Source organism: Myxocyprinus asiaticus, chromosome 26, assembly GCF_019703515.2.
Source record: "Myxocyprinus asiaticus isolate MX2 ecotype Aquarium Trade chromosome 26, UBuf_Myxa_2, whole genome shotgun sequence".
Lineage (NCBI taxonomy): Eukaryota > Metazoa > Chordata > Actinopteri > Cypriniformes > Catostomidae > Myxocyprinus > Myxocyprinus asiaticus.
The window spans coordinates 9122386-9137098 of NC_059369.1; the positions used below are offsets into that span (position 1 = coordinate 9122386).

The window sequence follows — 14713 nt, forward strand, 5'->3', positions numbered from 1 at the left end:
AAGATGGTTCTGTTTTATCACAATATCTTAATCAAGTTAAGATAGGGGAGAGTTGTAATTCATTTTTCTACTTTTGTTTGAGAGTCTTTTGCTATTTATGCCATGTCCCCGGCTGCTGTGCACTTCTGAAGTAAAGCACAACTGCAAAAATTCTGCCGTTTATTAAGAAGAAATAGTCCAGGTTGCGTATCAGCAAACATCGCACAAACTGACAGTCTGGAACGCCACAAAACACAGACAAGTGGAATGACATAAACAGTGAAACGTCCCAAATACTGTATCTCTTCTTAAATATGTAGTCACTCTCTTGGAATGCCACTTGTCGAATCATATTAGGATGTCAGAACTGACTGTTGTATGATAATGATAAAAATTTCAAAAGATGATCAAAAGACATTCAAAATAACTTAAGATCTTTCTCCATCCTGTCAGCCAAGTTTATTCATTTTTACAGTTACAAAAATAAAGTATTGCATAACAGGAATGATACAGGTGATGTCATTGTTTTGGGGTGCAGACTTTCTACTGACCTGGAGCTGCTTGTCGTTCTCGCTCTAGTCTTTCTCGCTCTAGTCTTTCTCTTTCCTGTCGTTCTCTCTCTTGTCGTTCTCTCTCTTGCTGCTCCAACCTCTGTTGTTCCAATCTAGACATGAAGAAGACACAGTTGCATGATGTGGTCAAAGAAATCAATTTACGATTACTTTGACAAATACTGTGATATGATAAACATTTAACACCTCATAAAGCTGCTGTTAAGGCATCCACTCGGCTGGAATAATATGGCTAAAACCAGCCTAAGCTGGTCAGGCTGCTCTTAGAGGGGTTTTGGGCACTTTTAGCAGATCAGGATGGGAGACCATCGTAAATTATCTGAGACCAGTGAAAACTGGTTTAGGCTGGTTAAAATGTCTTTTTTTTTTTTCAGCAGGGAAGTTAAAATGTATAAAACTCACATTTAAAAAAGCGGTTCCTTTTTAGTTAAACAGCACTGTGGCAGCAGTGGAGTCATTCAGGTTCCTGGGCTCTACCATCTCTCAGGACCTGAAGTGGGACACCCACATAGACTCCATTGTGAAGAAGGCTCAGCAGAGGTTGTACTTCCTTTGCCAGATAAGGAAGTTCAACCTGCCACAGGAGCTGCTGACACAGTTCTACTTGGCCGTCACTGAGTCTGTCCTGTGTATATCTATAAATGTCTGGTTTGGTTCAGCCACCAAATCAGAAAGAAGGAAACTACAACAGACAGTCAGGACTGCTGAGAGGATTATTGGTGCCCCCTGCCCACCCTCCACGACCTGTATGTCTCCAGATTGCAGGTAGAATCACTCTGGACCCCACACAACCTACCCACTCCCTCTATGAACTGTTGCCCTCTGGCCGGCACTACGGAGCACTGAGCTCCAGGACATCCAGGCACAAGTACAGTTTTTACCCTCAGGCCATTTTCCTCATGAACAATTAAACTGCCTCAGGACTCCCCCATAGTGCAATAATTCAACACCATAGTGCCCTCCAAGCTTGATGTGAAACTCTGGGCTGTGGGTTTAAACAGCTCGCTGTGCAGCTGGATACTGGACTTCCTGTCAAACAGATGCCAGGTGGTTAGAATGGGCAGCAACATCATCTCATCACTGACCCTCAACACTGGAGCCACACAGGGCTGTGTTCTCAGCCCACTCTTGTATTCCTTGTACACACACGACTGCGTGGCAACACATAGCTCCAATGCCATCATTAAGTTTGCTGATGATATGACGGTGGTAGGTCTGATCACTGACAATGATGAAACAGCCTACAGAGAGGAGGTGCACACTCTGACACGCTGGGGTCAGGAGCACAACCTCCCTCTCAACGTCAGTAAGACAAAGGAGCTTGTGGTGGACTTCAGGAGAAAAGACAGAGAACACAGCCCCATCACCATCAATGGAGCACCGGTGGAGAGAGCCAGCAGCTTCAAGTTCCTCGGTGTCCACATCACTGAGGAACTCACATGGTCTGTCCACACTGTGGCCGTTGTGAAGAAGGCTCATCAGCGCCTCTTCTTCCTGAGATGGCTGAGGAAGTTTGGAATGAACCACCACATCCTCACACGGTTCTACACCTGCACTGTAGAGATCATCCTGACTGGCTGCATCACTGGCTGGTACGGCAACAGCACCGCCCTCAACCGCAAAGCCCTGCGAAGTGTGGTGCGAACTGCCAGACACATCATCGGAGGTGAGCTTCCCTCCCTCCAGGACAAATATACCAGGCGGTGTGTGAAAAAAGCTCGGAGGATCATAAGAGACTCCAGCCACCCGAGCCATGGGCTGTTCTCACTGCTACCATCAGGCAGGCGGTATCGCAGCATCAGGACCCGCACCAGCTGACTTCATGACACCTTTTTCCCCCAAACAATCAGACTTTTGAACTCTTGATCTCTCACGATCAATATACATCATCACTGCACTTTATTAATCTTATTATCTCACACCGGACTGTCATAAATTATATTCTCTCTTAAAAACACACTGGCAACTGACTATCAACCGACAGCCTGAATGTCAATACAGTACAATACAACCTACTGTACATTTTATATATACTATATATACTATTTTTATTGTATAATGTGTATTCTATATTGTGTGTATTGTATACTGTACATTGTATATTATTTGTATATTGTTGAGTGTAATTATGTGTATAACAGATGTTTAAATTGTGTTGTGTTAATTTGATGTTAGTGTAAATTGGTATATGTCTCATCACTGTCACGACTGCTATGTTGATCGGAACTGCACCCAAGAATTTCACACACCATTGCACTTGTGTATATGGTTGAGTGACAATAAAGGGATTTGATTCTTTTAATTCCTGAAGAAGGTTTTTGTCGCATCTCACAGTGCAGTACAATGAAGGTATATGGAATATTGGTCACAAACATGGCGGCACGGTCATACAGTGACGTCACATGAAACAGGTCAATATTTAAGTCCTTTTTACTATAAATTCTCCTCCCTGCCTAGTAGGTGGCGAAATGCACGAAGAATGCAAATCGCCAAAAACAAAAGAAGACTGTGAAAGTGAGAGTCGAGTTTGATAGTAAGAAAGGACTTAAATATTGATCTATTTCTCACCCACTCCTATCATATCATTTCTGAAGACATGGATTAAAACACTGGAGTCATATGGATTACTTTTATGCTGCCTTTATATGCTTTTTGAAGATTCAAAGGTCTGGTCACCATTCACTTTCATTGTATGGACCTACAGAGCTGAAATATTCTTCTAAAAATCTTCATTTGTGTTCAGCAGAAGAAAGAAAGTCATACACATCTGGGATGGCATGAGGGTGAGTAAATGAGAGAATTTTCATTTTTTGGGTGAACTATGCCTTTAAGCTTTTCCTTTTTTCTTTTTGCAATTTTATAAATCGAACAAGGCCATATCGTACTGTATGCACATATATGAAAACACATCCTCGCTCAAGTGGCACTTACAAGACTACCATGTCAAGTTTCAAGTTAAGCCAAGCCTGTCGGAGAGCCATTCAAAAGATTTCAGTCAAGTCAAGACATGAGTCAACAGGCTCCACTTGAAGCCTTTTATCAAGGTTACCATAACAACAGACATAAACAGAGAGAGAGAGAGAGAGAGAGAGAGAGAGAGAGTGAGAGAGAGTGTGAACAGCATGTATTACATTCTCATAACAAAGATTTGGAAAATAATTCCAGTTTTTCCAGTGCTGGCAGGGATAATGTGTCTTAAAAGTATTAGTTCATTCATACACTATTATTATGTTTGCAAAAATAGCCTTATGACAACATACATCATGCAATTCACATAGCAGTTCTGATGAGGCAACTATAACTTCACAATAGAAGTGACTCTTCAAGAACCAATTGTCCAATATTAAAGGAACAGTTCACCCTGAATTAAAAGATATCATCATCATTTACTCATTTTGTTTCAACCCATAACTTTACTACATGGAACATGAAAGATGATGATAGGCAAAATGTTTGAGACTGACAGCCTCAGTCACCATTCACTTGCATTGCATCTCTTTTACACTGAAAGTGAATGGTGACTAAAGCCAACATCCTGCCTAATATCTCCTTTTGTGTTCCGCAGAAGAAGAAAAAACTGTCATATGGGTTTGGAACAGCATGAGGGTAAGTAAATTGCAGGATTTTATTTTTGGGGTGAACTTTTCCTTTAAGGTAGATGTGTATTATTTCAATACTAATGTAATTGTATTGAATTATGTAATTGCAAAAATACTGTTTCCAAACAGGTTCCCCAAAAAGTCTCTGCATATTAAACTGGGATTAGAGGGAAAATTTAACATTCAACAAGATATTATTGTAACAAGATAAAATGATATTATAATTAAAGACATACAAATATATTACACAAATAATATTGGTTATTTATGTAAGCCAAGTTAGATATAATAGCAAGCTTTAATCATCCGTAAGGGAGGACTTTTGTCCGGGAGTAAAACTCTGGGTCTAAAAAGTGGGTAAAATGTTGGAACTATAATTAATGTAACATTTCACTTTCTTTTTCAAACAGGCAGATCTATTCTGTAATTTGAGTCTGTGATTTGGCAACAACAACAAAAACACTGCCAAGCGATTAATTTAGGAGCCCTGCTGAGAGACAGAAGAGGAGTCTGAGGAAGAAAAAGGAGATTTAAGTGTCAGTAGTCCTGACTGTGACTTTTGCCCCTGCACTTGAGGGACTCTAAAGACTAAAGACTAGAGTGTTAATACCAGTAAATCCCTTGAGTGTGTGTGTCTATAAATGAGGTGAAAGTGTGACACAGGGAGACCATGTATTCAAGCAGTTCACACGATGCCAGAAGAAGTGAACAGAAAACTTCAAAAGAAAACATGGTAAAATTAAACCCTGTCAATTGTGTTTTTAATGTGGTTAGAATAAATCCCCCACAAATAATCTTTGCTTGTACCTTCTCTGCTGCTCGAGCTCTTCTGGAGACGGTCCATTTGACACGGGCCGCGTGGAGTACCCTACAGAAAATTACAGCTTTAAAAGGCAGTGTTGATTTTATTTGTTTTAAAGTAACAGTTAGGCTTTAGGTGTGAGAATATGGAAGAGTGTGTGTGTGTGTGTGTGTGTGTGTGTGTGTCACCTCCATCAGGCAAGGAGTTCAGGACCTCAAGTGCATGCATCATGCCGTTGGCAAACAGCGCTGCGTCCTCCTTACTGCCAAAATTCAGACCCCATACCTGCCGGGCGTCCCGCCACTGGTGGAAGTTGGGCGTGGCCTGATTATATTTTAAAGTCTTTACAATTGGACAGTTTATCACGACCTGTAGAAAAAAAAAAAAAAAAAAACAAGCATCCAAATTAATTGAAGGTTAACACACCCTTTTTATGAGCTGTTTTTAAGAACACAACAATTTTTTGTTTTTAATTTGCAATCTATACAATAAAATATGTTTCGATGGTGTTATCTGATGTAGTTTACTATTTTAAAAGTCAAAAATGTCAAGGTGGTGTAACCGCCCTGTGATCGTAACAATGAATAAAGCTGCATTTTCTTGGCAGTAAAAACTTTATTTTCTAAAAAAAAAAAAAGAATAGTGAGGCAATTTCCTTTTTAAATATTATTTGATAAGCTTTTGTCAGCAAAATCAATGCAAGTCTATTACAAAAATACTGTGACCTTTTCATGACGTGGTAAGGTTAGTTCAAGTTGTATGACCTCAAAATAAAAAAAACATTTATTTAAATTTTTCAAATTAAATAAAATAAAAATAATACTTTTTACTTAAGAAATATGTTTGAAACCTTATGTTTGAAAACAGTGATTAAGATTATCAGTGTACACTTAGGTATTCAAGGTGTAAGGACATTTGTTTTTATTGCTTTTTACTTGATGGCTACATCACTTGACATGTATAGTCAATAAAAACTCAATAAATCAAAACTTTTGCTGATAACACCAGCAAAAAATGTGTTAAAAAAAATTACGCAATTAATCATACCTGCTTAGCTTTAGAAATTCTGCAATGTTTTTTTTTTTTTTTGGTGGGTTTTATCCCCTTTTCTCCCCAATTTGGAATTCCCAATGTGCTCTAAGTCCTCGTGGTGGCGTAGTGATTCGCCTCCATCCGGGTGGCGGAGGACGAATCTCAGTTGCCTCTGCATCTGAGACCGTCAATCCGTGCATCTTATCACGTGGCTTGTTGAGCGCATTACCGCGGAGACATAGTGAGTGTGGAGGCTTCACGCTATTCTCTGTGGCATCCACGCACAACTTACCACACGCCCCACCGAGAGCAAAAACCACATTTTAGTGACCATGAGGAGGTTAACCCGACGTGACTCTATCCTTCCTTGCACCCGGGCCAATTTGGTTACTTAGGAGACCTGGCTGGAGTCACTCAACCCACCCTGGATTCGAACTCGCGACTCCAGGGGTGGTAGTCAGCATCTTTACTCGCTGAGCTACCCAGGCCCCCCTGTTTTCCTATCATTAAGCAATTCAAGTTTTAAGTACATTGTGTTTTTATGATCTGCATCAGCAGGGGGCAGTAAGACTCAACCTCATAAGCAGCGCCTCACAGAATGAGAGCCGGTCAAGCAGGACGCGTTCTTGACAGCTTGATAGAGCACAACAGAATGCAGGGATTTTGAGACACGATTTTCAAAGTTTCAACTACTTTTAGCTTGATGCAGCACCCTAAAAATGTAGCTTTTATGATGCTGGAAACCAGTGAGATGCTCCAAAACTGTCCGTCTGACAATTAAAACTAGCACAGGCAGGAACGCAAGAACGCAAGAATGCATCCTGTGAAAACAGGAAAGATTGACAAACTCAATGTATCTTTATTTGGGGGTCTTTCTCATCAACAACTAATGATAAATGTGATACATTTAAATAATTTTTCTGCATGTTATTAAGAAGTCATGTAATTAATTTGCCTACATTTTTATCGATTAACAGCCCTTTAAAAAATATGATTCAGACATGAATCCAAAGATTTCTTTTCTAAGAACTTGGCACATGCCTTTTAGACTAGATTTTGAAAGATTTTCACATTGAAAATCCTCATTGGTCACTGACTCACATACATTTGAATGCATCAAAAGATTTGCTCCTACTCTCCTTCAGAGTAATTCAACCCCAAAGAGCCATGTAGATTTGGAAACTTGTTTGTATATTGCCGCTGGCATGATTGTTTGTTTTACAGATTGTCCAGCAGGAGGCTCCACCCCTGTTGAGCATGTGAGTGTGTGTGAGAGAGAGAGTGTTGAAGCATTTGCCTTCACTGAATGTGCTGACTGCTCGTTTCTCTGTTTGCATTACAATCGAGCCATGAACAAGAGAGAGGGGGTTAGAGAGGAGGGAAGAGAGAGCAGATGTCTAAAAGTTGAATGTGGCAGCCACACAGAAGTACACGCATTAAAATACACATAACCAGACAAGGTTTGCACAGATTTTTAAGAGGGAAATTCAACCACTTTTCCAGCACTGTTACGGTATCAGGGCTGGCGTGTACCATGCAAAATTTCAGTTTTACATATCAATATATTCATCCTTTGAATGTACCACCCTAGTAAACACAGAATATACAATAGCATCGCTAAAAGTGTTGCCAGAAAGATCAGTATTCCAATGTGTTTGTGTTTCCGTGACAAAATTATCACCTTTATATGTTTGTGAAGTAATTCTAAAGTAATTTTGAGGTTTAACAAAATGTTTTGAATCGGGTTACCTTTAAAATGACTGCTGAGGGCAGATAAATGCAAACATTAATGTCTCTTTTGCATGAGGTGTAGTATGAGTTCTCAATGTAGCCATATTTAAAGGTGCACTAAGTAATTTTTTCCTCATTAAATAAGATGTACTCCTTAAGAAATAACTGTAATTTTGAAACTTATGTAGGAAATAATGACCACTCACATTAAAATGAAGACTCCAGTCATATCAGTAACCTTATAAAAGCTGTTTTATTCTACATGGGGCAGGGGTGCCCTCATGGGGGCGGCCATGTTAGATTCATATGACCGGCCAAATACTACTTGCTTAATCTCAGTAACCGTCCTGTTATTTGACACTTTCACTCACTGATTAAAATAATCATGGCTGACTGTGAATTGTGAATTTTTACATTGGTATCAGTAACTGAAAACTAATGCGTTTGAATGATGCTGCATCCACACCACTAGGTGTCAGTGTAAGTCTAAGACGATGTGAACAAGAATTTAGTGCACATTTAACACTTCGCCTCTTTCAGCCAGCTGTCAACCTGGCATGTTGATGGAAGCAGGACATGGGACAAAATGATTTCTTGGGGTGCCATGTGTTTTTGGGGGGCTTTTTGCCACATTTGTATTGATAAACAGTAGTAATAGAGAGAGAGAGAGAGAGAGAGAGAGAGAGAGAGAGAGAGAGAGAGATACAGAGAGATACAGGAAATCAAAGAGCGAGAGAGAGTGTAACACGACACTGGCCGGACTCAAACCCGGGTTTCACATGAGCAACTCAGCTCAAAATGTCCGCGTACTGACTGTGTTCAGAACTTCTATATACTTAAAAGATATTAAAGGTATAATTTACCCCAAAATAAAAATCATTTACTCACCCTCATGCCATCCCAGATGTGTATGACTTCAGCAGAACACAATTGATGATTTTTAGAAGAATATTTCAGCTCTGTAGGTTCATACAATGCAAGTGAATGGTGACCAGAACTTTGAAGCTCCAAAAAGCACATAAAGTCAGCATAAATGTAAATCCATATGACTCCAGTGGTTAAATCCATTTCTTCTGAAGCAATTCAATGAGTTTTGTGTGAAAACATCCACGTTTGGAAAACGTCCAAAATATTTTTTTCACTACAAATCTTGACATCAGCAGTCTCCTTAGCGATTATGATTTCAAGCTCTATTACACTTCCTAGTGTTTGATGCATGCGTCGAGTGCTAGATGGTGCTAGGAAGTATAATCAAGCTTGAAATCAATCGCTTGGATCACTTCTGAAGACATGGATTTAACCACCGAAGTTGCATAGATTACATTTATTGTGCATTTTAGAGGTCGACCGATATATCGGTTTTGCAGATTAATCGGCACCGATAACAGATTTCTGGAACTATTGGTTATCGGCAAAAATCCACACCGATAGTTTTTCCCCATTGCGTCCGGTGCTGGAGCGGCTGGGAAGGGTCCGCTGTCGTTATACAGTATGAGCGCGGCCTCTAGAGGTGACTTCACTGATGCCTTGTGGTGTTTGTTTTGCCACGAGACTACACTCTGAATGGAGAGGAACACTTCAGATGAGGATTTAAAACATCAACAACGAAAAGGTCCGTATACAGTACGCTACAGTACACGTTGTCATATCATTATAAAGTAATTAATTTGTTGACTAGATGCTGCATGAGTAGAGGACAGCAGTATGTTTGCCAACAAGGCTGAGAGGACGCTAACATAAAAGCCAACCTCAAGCGGTTACAACAATGTGACAAAAATACATGTAAGTCCTACCCAAATGTTTCAATGTCATGATTGTTACCATCTATTTGCATTCGTTTATATCCAGCTGGTCACGTTTATGCATTCGTTAGCCAGCTAAGTTGCATATTTAAAGCTAGTGACATAAGAAAACAAATGAATATCTTCATGCAGCCGAGAGAAACAAACAAATCAGAAACGCATCTGATTTCAATTAAAAAAAAAATTATCCTCACTGTAATCCGATAACTTCAGATCGATCACATTCTTGCGCTAAAAAAGGCTAGACACAGTGCAACAAATACAGTTTAACAGAAAGCAGGTGTCTCAAAATGCTCAAGTTCTTTTTAATTAGACACATCATCTAAAAAACAGCGCTCCTGCACAAGACGCTGAATAAATAAAAACAAAGGGAAACAAAGACGTTCGTCTAGTGCGCGTTTACATAGAAAGACAAATGGATGGCTGCAAAAGCGTTCGGTGTGAACAGCCCCTTAGAGTTGGTGGAGGTCTTTGGCCGTTGTGTCTTGCTCTCTTATAAGCATTTCTCAGATTAAGCAATGAGTTGTTTAAATGCTATATCAGGAAAGATGTTCAACTTGGAAATGTGTGTCTTGAGATCCTCGCAGTCAGTTCCATTCTGCTGTGTTCTGTCTGACTGAACAGCCCCTGGCCTGGGCTCATAGTCTGAGCCACTTCACCACCGAGTTTAGCCGAATACCACTGCAATCTGAGAATATTGCTACTCTACATACAACTGTAATGAATAAAACACAATGTGGTATTTCGCTGTTATTATGAAGTTTTGAGTCTGGAGTAGTAGGAATCAGTGCAAGTGTAACACCATGTGAACTGTCTATTGAAGCGTTTTCCCCCCTCATTTGACTTTTGACTTAACATTTGAGAATATGGACCGACTAAAACATTTTATTTATTTATTTTAAGCACATTAGTTGAAAATGAAATGTTCTTTTTTTTACAGCCAGTATAGGAATGCTCTATGCAATAACATAACGGTGCTGAATGGTTTATGTATTTATTGCGCCCTCTTGTGGACTAAGGAAACAACGTCAATTTAAAAATCAGCTGACTTTAAAATTTGAATATTAGTTCATATATATACATTAATATTTATTTCATTTAAAAAAGTACAATACATTTTCACAGTTCAGTCAGTACTGTTTATTTTTGTAATAAAGTTCAGCACTATTTTACTTTGAGTGTTATTTATTTACTCCGTACCAATTTTAAAAACTATTGGTTGATTAATCGGTAGGTGCCCAACTTAGTTATCAGTATCGGTAAAATCCAGTATCGGTCGACCTCTACTGCATTTATGTGCTTTTTGGAGCTTCAACGTTCTGTTCATCATTCACTTGAATAATATGGACCTACAGAGCTGAAATATTCTTCTAAAAATCTTGGTTTGTGTTCTGCAGAAGAAAGTCATACACATTTGGGATAGCATGAGGTTGAGTAAATGATGAGAAATTTGGGGTGTACAATTCCAATTATAAAAATGATATGTAACGGTAGCCAGCTGGTAGGTAGCTATGCATTGTGTAAATCTCACTATCCTGGCCTCAAGAGGCGCACTAGCGACTGATGCTAGAGGCTGTAGCCTTTAGCCTCCTCGTTAGCATGCCTGCTTCCCATGCCGGAGACGCCGGTTCGAATCTTGTTCAGAGTGGGTTGAGCAGGACCGGTTACATATATAATAATTCTATAAAAATTATAGATATCTCTAATTATGATTGGAATAGAAGTGAATGACTGAATGATCATTGTGAAATTCTTCAAGTGATAGTTACAGATATTCAGATTTTGTTTTATTTTTTTTTTTACTATTTTTGATATCAAGAATGTGTATTTCTGCAAGTGATGAAGTCATTTTGATATTATAAGAGACATTACGGACATTGTAAGAGAAGTAAAAAGCATTTTCAAAATTAAAATTCAAGCACATTTTTAACCTTAAAAGCATAACAGTTAAAATCCTTTGTCCAAACTCTGTAGTGAGAAAGAGTGTTATTGAAGGAGACAAAAGTCAGTGAGTGATTCAGAGGAAGACAAATGTGTTTGTGGCAGCAGACAGATGGGCTGTGGAGAGGTAGAGTCATGGGAATGGGGGGAGGGCAGGGAGTCTAACTGGCACAGGAAATGATTTGGCTTTGCTACTATCTTACAGGAAACATCATCCACTTAAGAAGTCATCTCTGGGAAGCATTTACATCCATGCATATAAAGGACGACAGCAGCGGTAAAGAGATAGTCAGAACTCGAGATGGAGGAGTACAGGTAATTGATAGATTATAAACAGAGTCATAGAGAAAATATTCTTAGTCTGTCAGTTAAAACAATAACTCCCCCCATAATTAAAATTCTGTCAAAATATAGTCGCCTTTAAGTATGACTTTATTTCTTCTGTGGAACACAAATTATAATTCTTTTTTTATTTTTTACATGTACTCTTTATTCATACATTTTCAAACATAGCGCTTCAAGACACATCGCGGCAGGTTAGACGGCAATAATTTTTCTTATGTCACATTAGTTATTGTGGTAACACTTTATAATAAGTTTCTATTTGTTTACATTAGTTAAAAACATTATTTAAAATGAACTAACAATGAACAATACTTTTACAGCATTTGTTAATCTTAGGGCCTATTTACACTTGGACACTTCATGCGTTTTTTCTGATTGGATTGCTATCCGATTGAAAAAGCACATTTCATTTACACTTGGCCACATCAATGTGTCTCCGCCAAACAGATATGAATCCGATCATCAATTCCTGTGCTATATCCAAATAACATGGAGTTCACTTCCGTGATAATGCTTATGCCGGGCAGAAAATTTTAAAGATTTATTATTTGATTCCAACTGACTTTGAACAGTGCGCGTGTTTCTGTTTTTGTGCGCGTTGTGTATTTTCCCCCTCTCTGGGCCAGTGTTTACTTTCAGTTTCTTCATCGATCTGCATCAAATAAAATGAATAGAAAAAGTCCTGTCTTTCCTACAACGTGCATCTGTGTCTTAACTTGTTATTTATTGCGTGATGCGAGCCCTATGCAAATACTCGGTAGTAGCTGTTATATTTTGTGTTTTCCATATGCTGACGTAGCGCTGTCGGTATGGTAAAGTTTACATATGCATGTGGCACAGCCAGATGCATTTACATGACCAGTTTTGTCTGGAATGCGTCTCAAACCACCTCCTGCGTTTCAGAGGGCATTTACACCTGGTCTTTTCATGATCAGATAGCATTCTGATCAGTGAAAATGCATGAAGTGGCCAAGTATAAATACCCCCTTAGTTAATGTTTAATTTCAACATATACTAATACATTTTTAAAATCAAAAGTTGCATATGTTAACATTAGTTAATGCACTATGAACTAACATGAACAATTGTATTTTTATTAACTAACATGAAGATAGATGAATAAATGCTGTAAAATATATATTGTTAATTGTTTATTGATGATACCTAATGCATTAAGTAAGGGATAATGTACAGTCAGCCAGTTGTTATCACAAAATAAACCCCAACTGGGCGATCAGGACCCCGACGTGAAGCAGAGGACACTTGTATCACCCTGAAGGGGTTTACTTTGCAAAAACAACCAGCTGACTGTACATTATCCCACTTATTACACTGCTACTAAGAATATATATAAATGCATGGACATAAAATATTGATTTGCATTGAAATTATGTAATTACGTGAGAAGAAATAAATCTCTGAACAGCTGAAATCCACCTCTGGTATGATTTGGAGTTCTGTTGGTGTTTATTTTGTAATTAATGAACATTTGACTGCTCATTGTGCATCTTATTACAAGACTACTTGCAAATAAATGGATATGAAACAATGATTTGAGTTGAAATGACTTTATTAGCTTACTTGTAGAGATCACACAGTGATCCGAGAAGCAGGAGAGATGGCTCGCAGTACCTGATACGTGGATGTGCAGTTGTTACTGAGCAATATCTGACCACTAGATGGTGCCACTGACCAATGACAGAATAGAGTATTTCAGAGAGCCATGTAACAACTAATGTTAACGAATGGAACCTTATTGTAAAGTGGTACTGTTATTGTGCATCTTGTGACCGTTCACAATACACCAGATTTGAAAGTGCGAATTTTAGAACTATGGTGGAAAGTGAGATTTTCCCTTAAATTATGACTTTTTTAACTACTCAAAAGTTGTATCTGTTCCTCACACAAAGCTAATGTACGACTTCCAAAGACTTGCACAAGTCATGAAGACAAACTTTACGGTAATATCTGGGTGTGTTTTTGTCCCATGTTATTTTTAGCTTTATAGTCCCAGTAACCATTCACTATTACTAATCACATACTTCTGTGTTTCACAAAAGTAGGGAAAAATACAGGTTTGGAACAACATGAAGGTAAATTATGATACAATTGTAATTTCTGGGTAAACTGTTCCTTTAATGGTGTAATTACTCTCTCTCTTGACAACAGTTTTTGAAAACCAAGAGTATGAGAGCAAGGTTGGAATGATTTTATTTCGAGTTTATTTCGCCTGAATATGTCCCCTTCAGTATTTCCTTTAATGAAAAACTGTTTGGTTGTCTGCAAACAGACTCTACATCTTACCTGCTGGTCAGCCTGCATCTTGCGTCCCACCACTCTGAATGCATTATTGCTGGGATTGTGGTAGATCTGGACCCTGCTGAAAGCCTGGGTGCCCGTGCCTGCCGGGATCCACTTCTTATTGCCATCATCATAGATCATCACAGTGGCTCGCGCCTGACAGATACTCGACTCGCTGTGCAAACGAAGAAAAGGAAAACTCATTAGATTACCAAACTAGTGTCTCCTTTCACTTGAGAGTTAACGATCACTCTGCTGTCCACAATGCACAAAACAAAAGCCGGTATGCACTGAACTTATTCATTGATTCCTGTGATTATGATTCCGGTGTAAATACACTGTAAAACACATCTTTTCACAATATGCCGATTCAGTTTTTCATTCTGGGAAAAATTTTAAGGTTATAATAAATATAAATATTTTAAAATGATATTTGATAATGATTTGTGGACTGGGTGGAACCAGAAGTTGTGTTACAAATACTCAGAGTTGTAAAGTTTCCATCCTGGTCTAGCCTATATTTATCAGATAAATATATAGTATAGATGTATGCCATGAGTAAAGCCAATAAAAATGACAATTCAATGCCAAGGACCATTTAACCTGGGA

The 14713-nt window shown here is 38.7% G+C and overlaps 1 protein-coding gene across 2 annotated transcripts in view; it reads right to left on the reverse strand.

Annotated features, from left to right (window-relative positions):
• LOC127416766 (vasodilator-stimulated phosphoprotein-like) overlaps nt 1–14713 on the reverse strand; it is a 75579-nt gene that overhangs the window by 15363 nt on the left and 45503 nt on the right. For both annotated transcript variants that reach the window (XM_051656319.1, XM_051656318.1), the window contains exons 2-5: nt 14108–14279; nt 5141–5321; nt 4958–5018; nt 531–643 (exon numbers count right to left, since the gene is read on the reverse strand). In XM_051656319.1, the coding sequence (XP_051512279.1) occupies nt 531–643; nt 4958–5018; nt 5141–5321; nt 14108–14279 (527 nt within the window). The remainder of the gene's footprint in view (nt 1–530; nt 644–4957; nt 5019–5140; nt 5322–14107; nt 14280–14713) is intronic.